Source organism: Perca flavescens, chromosome 19 (genome assembly GCF_004354835.1).
Source record: "Perca flavescens isolate YP-PL-M2 chromosome 19, PFLA_1.0, whole genome shotgun sequence".
In the NCBI taxonomy this organism is placed as follows: Eukaryota; Metazoa; Chordata; class Actinopteri; order Perciformes; family Percidae; genus Perca; species Perca flavescens.
Window position 1 is genome coordinate 14174613 of NC_041349.1, and position 9905 is coordinate 14184517.

At 38.4% G+C, this 9905-nt stretch overlaps 1 protein-coding gene across 1 annotated transcript; it reads right to left on the bottom strand.

Moving 5' to 3' along the window:
• Positions 1-599: 599 nt before the first annotated feature.
• Positions 600-9905, bottom strand: zgc:162171 (ras-related protein Rab-38). Its single transcript, XM_028563991.1, has 4 exons — positions 9567-9905; positions 4270-4400; positions 3630-3773; positions 600-1627 (listed from the first exon to the last, which is right to left on the bottom strand). The coding sequence occupies exons 1-4, from the start codon at positions 9757-9759 to the stop codon at positions 1409-1411; spliced, it is 687 nt and encodes a 228-aa protein (XP_028419792.1). The 5' UTR covers positions 9760-9905; the 3' UTR covers positions 600-1408.

The following is a 9905-nucleotide window of genomic DNA, read 5'->3' on the forward strand; positions in this document are numbered from 1 at the left end:
AGCAACAAAACTAAAAGACTGGCTGCTAACAGGTACCCTGTGGAGTTTTCTTGTCGACAAATACAGTTGTTTTCAGGGTACCAAAGACATAGTGAGAACCATTGAGGCCTGACAGACAATGCAATTCATTTTTTATAAAACACAAATCCAATACTTACTTTAAAAAATAGCAATGTTTACATCGTCTTCTGTGTTTCATTGGCACATTGCAATGCTTTTTTAAACTAACACTGGAATAGCGTGGCACAACACATTTTAAGTGCCACCCTCTGCTGTCAGCAGCAATGTGTACATACAGTATGCCTCCTTGTTCACATGCTAGTGGGGCTTGAGATGCAAACAAAATGGGAAAGAACTCAATAAAACATTGCTCAATAGAAGAAGAAAAAAAACTCCACAGGGTGCCTTTTAGTCCTCAGATGATTATCTGTAACTGAACTCAAACTGTAGTGTAAACATGCAAAAGAATCAACCCTTTTGCCTCAGAAAGCTTACGTGTGTTGTGACAGTTAAACTGCATTTAGTACACTCAAGATACAAAACAACCCCCCCCTTTTAATTTATCTCAAATAAAATATCAATACATCTAGAATCAGTAAAACAGCTGCTTACATAGCACTGTGAGAGACAGACAGAGTGAGATAAAACATTAGACATATCATTTTCAAAACAGTTGTGGACAGAACAGGTTTTCTTGGCTTTTTAATTTTAAACATATGCAGTTTATCTTGCTTTCAAAGCCCGATGAAAAAAGCACGTCTTTTGTAGAACAAAAGCATTAAAGCACAAAAAAAGACCTCTGAAATGTTCTGAACAGAAATAGAAAAGACGTGTGACGGATAAATGTGAACTTATAAAATACACAAATAAAATAGTTATATATGGAATTGACTTTCATCATGTTACAAAACAAAAAGTTCTTGTAAAATTCATCTGTCTCAAGCCTAAAAATGTTGTTTCCTTTATGTAATATGTGGTAGACAATATGTCTGTATGTTTTTATGTTTGTGTGTACCCTTCCTGTAATATGTTATGTGTACTTTTATATTTGAATGTGAGTCTGTAAATAAAGTTATATCATTTATAAAAACCTGGTTTTCAGACGATCAAATCCATAAAACATTTCAGTATTACTTTTGTCTGAGAACAGATTTCCTCAATGGTGAACACATTTTTGACTCAATTTCTGTTCTCCCAAATACTATAATTATTTAATTATATAATGGATTTTTCAGAAAAAAAAAAAACTCTTAAACTGTTTCCTCTAACATCTCTGAAGAAATGCATTTGTGAGGATAAAAGGGAGGCAGGAAGGGGAGGCATCTTATCTAAGTTACAACGTATTAATCCTTTAACAAAGCAATCTCTTTCCAGTCTACTGGGTTAGACCCGTCCACCCCTCCGTCCTTCAGTCGTTTTCCCTGTCTCTGGATTTAAGCGAGGGGCATCCTGAACACCCACTGAGTCCCTTCTCCTTTGTGTTGTAGTCGAAGCGAGGCAGAACCAGAACGCTGCCTTCCGGTTCGCTTCTGCCGGCGGTGGTGCCGTCACGCAAGGCTCTCTCATCCTCCGCAGTCATGATGCTCTTCACCAAGCATGTGATGGCTGCATCAATGTTGGTGTTGTCCTGAAGCGAGAGCACAGCGGTGAAGGTTTAGAGAAGGATGATGTACTGAGCAAGCTAGATATTTTTTATAAAGATTTCTGTCACTACCCGATGTGAGTCGAGTGCAAGTGTGAGTTGCGCATGCTCAGATTTAAATGGTTTACGGCATAACGTGTCATACTGAAATTTGTGAAATCCATGAAATAATAAACTTTTCTCATTCCAAACTATAACAGAAGATGGAAATCATTTCAAAAACGTTTTAGCTATCTATGATTGTTTGATTGCTAACGTTAGCTCAAAACGCCATTCAAGTGACAGCCTTTGTTGTGTTTGATTGCTAACTTGTAGCCAGCAGTGAACGAACTTCGTTATGCAGGTCCATTTTTATTTTACAGAAGTCTCTCGTTAGCAGGTTCTTGTAGGCTACTTGTCGGGTAGTGACAATTTCTGTCAATACTAAAAAGCCTAAACAATGGCAGATGTTTTAATCTCTTCTTTGTCTTCCGTTTTGGGTTAGAAAACATCAAAACTGTGCAGCAACATTTTAAAAAGTGTGATCCTCGTCCAGAAAAAAAAATGCACAGCCAAAAGTTCACAGATTTCTGGAGACTGTTTAAGAAAAGTTTGGATCAGTGGGTAGAGCAAGCGCACATATACTGAGAGGTTTATGCCTCGACGCAGAGGTCCAGGGTTTGAATCCAACCTGTGATGATTTCCTGCATGTCTTCCCCCTTTCTCACCTAGCTGTCCTGTCAAAAATTAAAAGGCGGAAAAGCCCAAGAAATAAAAAAACACCAACTGGACATAGACCGATTATCGTGCTGTTTTTGGCAGTTTGCAGATTATCTGTATTGGACAAATGGAAGCAGAGAAAAGAGATCAATCTAAAAATGTTCTCCATTGTGCCCTGTAAAATGTTTGCATCTTCAAATATGAATTCATTGAATAAGTAGATAAATATAATTGAATCAATCAAATAAAACAGATGCAGCACACAAAGTTGCTTGTCCACAAAACCTTTTTCACTTCTCTTCTACGTTCTCGGTTAAAAATGAATATGCAGTTTAGTGTTGCTAATTTTTAGCCTGACAAGCCAGACCCACATCAAGATGTTGGGTCTGGGAACTCACCACTCGATCCGAGGGGCGGGATAAACGGTTGTCTTTCAAATTCCCTCTGCACGCAATAGGATAGTGCTACAACCAGGCAGAGAAGGTAGCGGAGCTAGTTGATAGTTTAAACTTTAAACTTTTGCCATATCCGGTCGGCAAAACTCTGAACACATTTTCCTTTTTTAAGAATGACTTCTGTGCCGTTCTTTGTTGTTTTCTCAAAGAAAAGCTGAACTCCAAGTCTTCCAGAAGCCCACTGTTCCCAGCAGCAGCAGCCATAAGTCCCGCCCACCGACTCTATACACGATGTGATTGGTCTGACCAGATTTTGGTTTTTCCAGCTCGCAAGTCAACGGAGAGCGCCTAGACCCAACCTGGCTGAAAATTCAATTTGCTGCCGCTAGGGTGCATCTAGATTTCTAGGCTAGCTAATTTTAGCTGCAGCAGATAACCGTGTTACTGCACGTTGGCGGCGACAAAAAGCAACCAAAGGGGTTTAAGGGGTAAGTTTTGGCTTTAATTCTGAACTGTTTCTGTGTGAAGAAAAAGCTTGCTGTTGGTGACTGTAGCAGACAAAAGAACTTTTACATTTTGTGATTTTTATTGTTATCTTTTTACATAAACTGTTGACTAGTGCAGCTTTAAAAGCAGAAAATATGAAAATAAGGGAGAGAAGAAAATACCGGTGCAATAGCAAAAAATAGCAAGAGAAAAGAAGTGTGATGGAGTGTGTGACACAGAAGGCTAATACTGTAAGCAATACACTGACAAAATTTGCAGTGACATTTGTTTACAGAGAGAAAAGACAAGACAAGTGTGAGAGGGAGACGGAGACAGAGACAGATCACAGGTTAAAACAATATTTGCAAGACATAAGGACTCAAACACAGAAGACAATCACGTCTTACTTTGGCAGAGGTTTCGTACCAGCCGATGAATCCGTACTCTCTGGAGAAGTTCTCCAGTTTGGGCAGCTTGGGGCACAAACTCCGCTGGTCACACTTGTTGCCCAATAGAACGGCTGGAACTGGTGTCCCGTTGCTAAGGGCGACCTAATGGAAGTGACTCAAATATATTAACCATCAGTAAATGGACTGTATTTATATAGTGCTTTTCTAGTCTTAACAACTACTCAAAGGGCTTTTACGTAGTACAGGAACCATTCACCATTCACACACATTCATACACTGAGGCCGAGGCTGCCGTACAACCACCTGCTCATCAGATAATCATTCACACTCATTTACACTCCGATGGCACAGCATCGGGAGCAACTTGGGGTAAGAAAAACACAACTGTAAGAAAATACTGTGAGTGAAAAAACATATCCAACACAAGCTTACTTTACTCTGTTCCAGTGCAGTGAACAATAAAGCAAGTCCTCACTCTGTCTGTCAAGGTTATAAAAAGACTTCCTGTATAATGTGGCGAATCATGATTGAAGCAGAAGTAGACAAGAAGAGGGAAGATGCTGATACAAGACAACTAAATAAGATCCTTCACAAAGTCTCTTTCTACCTCCACCTCCTCTCATGTGAGCGTATTTACCTTTGAGTCCAGGTCTCCTTTCCACTTGAGCACGGCCTGAAATGTGGACAGTCTGGTCATGTCGAAGACGACGAGGGCTCCTACCGCCTCTCTGTAGTACACACGGGTCATGTTGCCATAGCGTTCCTGCCCTTTTAAAGAAGAAGAAGATTACAGAATAAATACTGTTTCCACGGTCTGTGTTATTTTTGTGTAGGGTTTTGTTAACCATTTAGGAGTTTCAAAAAGTCATTAATTATGAGACACCTACTTTTCTTAGCTCTAAGCTAAACTTGATTACAGACCAACTTAAAATACAAACAAAGGACACTTCTTCTAAATTCAAAGTGAGATGATTATTATTAATTCTTTAAGACATGACTCTTTATCTCTCATCTAAATACCTCATTATCTAAAGACAATTTAGGGCAGCAACTAACTTTAATTATTGATTAATTTGCTGTATTTGAGAAGCTGGAACAAGCCTCGGTCTGGCATTTTGCTTGAAAACAAATCACTTAAACTATCATTTTCATTATGAAAATAGTTGATTTTCTGTCAATCAACTAATTGATTAATTGATTGAATTTAAATCAAATGTTGTTAAACTATGTATGTGCATGCAGAAAGATGCATCTTTTGTTGCATGCAAGTACGTGTGTGACCACGTGTGTAAATGGATGTATGAATAAGTCTTTATCCTGGACGCTAACTTCCTCCACATGATCCTAATATAGTCGTGAATCAGCAAGTGAGCATCTGATACACACACACTGCACATGACCTACGCAATAAGTCAACAGCTGATACAAAAAACACCCTCTGCCTTACAGGCCATAACACTGAACACACACATACAGCAGTCTCCTTACAGCAGAAGTTATCTTTCATTCACCAAGTGTGAGACTCTTTCTTAACACTATCTGGTCAGTGATAACAGTCACAGCTTCTGTCCAATAGTGATCAAGTTTTTGACTTTGTAGCTCCATAACCCTCCTACAGACATTAGCTTAGCCCGAAAACCTGAAACCCATCAAAAATAAGTTCATAAAAGGTGGTGTTTTAATGTCAAAATTTCAAACTTCTTGCATCAAAACCGCTGCTATATTTTATTAGCTAATTGTCAGTATAAAATATGTAAGGTCAGTTTCTACATCTTTCTAGCATCAGCACTACAACAGAACTTCACAACGCCAAAACATTTGTCTGTATCACTCATGGATGCATTATAAGAACGGTATCACTTTTTCAAATGTGGTTTTGCTAGCTTCCTGTTTGATGGGGCTCATGATGATATCAACCTGGAAGTTAACTTTACTCTCAGGTCTCAATTGCTCGATTTCCAGTGGAGGTTTTGCCTTTAACATACACACACACACACATATATATATATATACACATACATACACATATACATATATATATATATATATACACATAAATACACATATAAATATACATATATATATATATATATATATATATATATATATATATATATATATACACATACATACACATACATATATATATATATAAAATCAGCTGAGTAAAAAACTTGCATAGTGACAGTTTAGCACAATACATTTTTTTCCTAACAATCACGCTAAAGGACTAGTTTTGGGAAATACTTTTATTTGCTTTCTTGCTGAGAGTTAGATGAGTAGATTGATATCCCTCTCATGTCTGTCCAGTAAATTTGAAGCTACAAAGCACTCGGACACAGTAAGCCTAGCTCAGCATGAGCTAGCTAGCTAGCTAGCTAGCACAGACTAGAAACAGCTAGCTAGGCTAGCTCTTTTCAAAGGCAACTGAAAAGTGATCATTTTAGGCGGGGTTAAAGCTTATGCGTGTTTGACCCATGAATATATTATAAGAACTGGATACAGTGTTTGAGGCGGAGCCCAGTTCATTCCTTTGAGAGTTTCTCAGTGGTGCATGAAGCCTTCATCGAGCCAAAACCATGTATAAAATTACCTGGATGATCGGTACTGCTTCCTCACTATGCGGCCCATAGAGAAGGCGCACTAGAAACTTCCGCTGGCCGAACTGGCTACTTCCAGTTCAGCTCTCCGCTAACTTGAATGGGGATTAAATGATTTATTCATGTGGATCTTCTAGACCAGTGGTTCCCAACCTTTTTTCCTTGGCGCCCCCCCCTACTCATGCCTAAGAAAAGCCGAGCCCCCCCCCTCCCCCAAAACCGAAGTTGAGGTAACTCTGGAAATAGAGCCTTACTTTCTTTTTTGACACAGAGCAGTTATCAGCAATGTTACGTTTCTCCACCATCTTTCATTCATAAAATAGTGATGCCGTGGCAGCAGGAAAAACGAGGATACAACAGAATATATAGTTTTTATACAGACTTTTGTATACATTATATATTCTAGTGTATTATCATAATTTGTTTAACGTGCAAATATTTTTTTTTTTTACCTCAACCTCAAACCAGATAAAGACTCGCGCCCCCCCTGTGATCTTTGCCGCCCCCCCTGGGGGTGCCCGGACCCCAGGTTGGGAACCACTGTTCTAGACTTTCCAAATGCTACCAGACAATATGGATAAAATTCTGATGGTGAAACAAGTCATTTCACGAGGGTTGTGATGCTCAAAAAAATGTATCCACTGATTTACAGATGTCTCTTTTGCCATGTAAGTCTATTGGAAAAAGTCATTTTGGGATAGAGGGCATCACGTGACGGACACAGAAGTTGTAATTCCGCTGTTTGGTCACTATGTTCAATTTGCTTCAAAGCCCGGCGCACTTCACGGGGCGTGGTTTGGTCCTGCCTCCACTCTTTATGCTAAGCTAAGCTAACAGTCTCCGCTGGCTGTAGCTTACTGTACAAATATGAAAACGGTATTGATATTCTCATCCAACTATCGGCAAGAAAATAAAGTGCATCTCTTTTAAATACCTCCACTGTGAATTTTCGAGCTTCACAATTATCTGTTTTTTTAATTGTCCTGTAATTGAGTGTGTGTGGTTCAAATACAGTTACAATTGTGTATATCTGTGGAGATTATCTTATTGAACAAAACCTATGAATATGCAGTCTGTGCTTTAAGTGTTTACAAGCCAATTGTCTTCCAAGACAAAACTTTAATAGGAAATTTACACCTTGAGCAATGAGTGAAGCTAACTTCCAGGGTGGTAAAAAAGATGTCCTAAATTGACGTTTTTGTGTTGATGGTATAAAAATGTACTTAACTAATTTTATCTTTACACCTGTAGCTAAAAGAATATTGCAATTGTTACGATGCAAAAAAACTTGCAACTGTTGTAAGGGTCAGCTAATGAACAAGTAAGCCGAGACTTCACTTCATTCAGATAAACTCACTGACACAAAACAGTAATGCAATTATGACTTTAGACCGAGTATAACCGTGACTCCAGTGTGAGGCCAGTTACTGGTCTGAAGTCCGTCAGCCGGACGTCTTCATGTAAATGACGGCTCTTATCAGCGATCATATCATTCAACTCCCATACGCTCAGTTGTAGTTGTAGTTGTCAGTTTTGCTTATTTGAATAATTGTATGTGCTTTTTTTCTTGCTATTTTTGGGTGGCATCTTCATGGTTGAATGCACTTTTTGTACGTTGCTTTTGATAACAGCATCAGCTTAATGAATGTAATGTAATGTAAAGTGTGTGACAGCTGAGAGACGAGGAAAGCGAACATTGACTTACATGCAATTAGGGAGAGATTATTACAACAAGCTTTACTTTTACCTAGTCTGGTAGGCAATGGAATATACTGGAGGGTAAACTCAACATTTCATCTGCAGAAACATAAGTTAACCACATGTTCTAGGCGGTCACTTCTCATATTATGCAACATCATCGTTGGATGAAGTCAGCAAGATGCAGCCAGTGTGTGAGAAAATCCAGATTACTGTAATGTGTATTTGCTTCTTGGTTGGATTTTACTTGGAAAGTCCAATGTTGATACTCAATTAACTACAGGTGACAAGTAGAAGTTTAGTCAAGTTCCAATTTGCCAATTAGCTAAATCATACTGATTTCTCTAGTGCTAACTGAGTGTGAAATATGTCTTTTGATATGTATGTCATGAAAAAGTAGAATATGTACAAGTCTAACAAAATCCACAAACAGTGCATGTCAATTAACATTATGGCAAAACATATCTTATCATCTTAAAATACAAAAGCCCTTGATATCACTTTTAAACACCTGAACCTATAAAAAGGAATCCATCGAGAAAAAAAATAACCAGCCACTTTTTAGATAATTGATTAATCATTTTTTAAACAAAAAGAGAGAGTAAAGAGAGTAAAGTAAAATGCCATTCTCTAGTTCCAGTCTCTTAAATGTGAGGATGTACTGCTTTTCTTTGTCACATATCATTATAAACTGACTGTCTATGGGTTTTAAAGACATTTTAAAGATGCCACCTTGATCTCTGGGAAATTGTGACAGCATTTTTTCCCCATTTATTTTGACCAAATGATTAATAATTGGTTAATCAAAAACAAACGTAATTGCACTAAACCTAACCCATATACACAAGTATGTCTTACATGATTATAATCTCACAAAATTGACTTGATGTTATGTTTGAGTACCCTACATGAGTTTTGTTTATACTAAAGAAAGTAGTATAAAGAGTGCAGGAGCCATGAACATTTAGGACAAAATAAAGAACCGTGCATGTTTTTAGAACAACTGAATAAATTACAGGCTATGATGTCTGATTCCGTTGATTTAGGTCGCCTTAATCTTAATACTATTTTCAAAAAACTTAACCTAACACAATGTCTGTGGACCAGGCACGCGCACACATCAAAGGAGGCTTGAGCACCTGACCTTTTTCTTCCTCGAGAGAAAGTGCCCTTTTTCTGGGGAGCTTCTTTTTGTCTTTTCTTTTTTATAAATGAATAAATGTATTCCTGTTTGCGCACAATGTAAAGTGTATTGTATTGTATATAATGCAAAACAAATGTATTTATTGAATGAAAAATAAAAATATCCAGTTGAGAGATTAGCATTTGTTGAGTTCCGATTAAAATAAATTGGAAGTTTTGTTTAAATTTAAAACATTTTTTTTTTTTTTATTATAAAAAGTGCCCTTTTTTCATTTGAGCCCCTGCCTCCCAAAATGTCTGTTCACGTCCCTGCTGTGGGCTACTTTAAACATTATTGTGTGACCCTTAAACAGGCAGTGAGCAAGTGAAGTCGTATTTGACTGTGCAAATAAAGCGTGAATATAAACTATTCTTCAAATACGGGTGTTTTTTATGCCATATATCACACACAATCTGGGTATACCAGTTCATTTTCAGCCACACTTTTACGCACCGGCGATGTCCCACAGCTGCAGCCGCACCACCGTCCTCTGGTCCCAGTGGAGCACCTTGAGGGCGAAGTCCACTCCGATGGTGGCGCGGTAATGCTGGGAGAAGACCTGGTGCACGTAGCGCTTTATGATGGACGTTTTACCGACTCCGAGATCGCCGATGACCAAGACTTTGAGCAGGCGCTCGTGCTGCATTACTACTCCGGTCGAGGGCGCACGTTAAGTGGATGGCACAGTGAGGTCTCCAATTATGGGTTCCGCATGAAAAGGAGGGTTTTGGCCTGTGACCGTCGGTTTGAAGTCATGTATAAAGGCTGAAAAACCGAGTTATACTTGTAATA

Excerpts from the sequence above, each read along its gene's own strand:
- zgc:162171 (XM_028563991.1), bottom strand. The coding sequence starts at position 9,759 with ATGCAGCACGAGCGCCTGCTCAAAGTCTTGGTCATCGGCGATCTCGGA. Across the intron at positions 3,774-4,269 it reads AAGGAGACCTGGACTCAAAG|GTCGCCCTTAGCAACGGGAC; the intron begins GTAAATACGCTC and ends CACTTCCATTAG. Across the intron at positions 1,628-3,629 it reads GGTACGAAACCTCTGCCAAA|GACAACACCAACATTGATGC; the intron begins GTAAGACGTGAT and ends CTCTCGCTTCAG.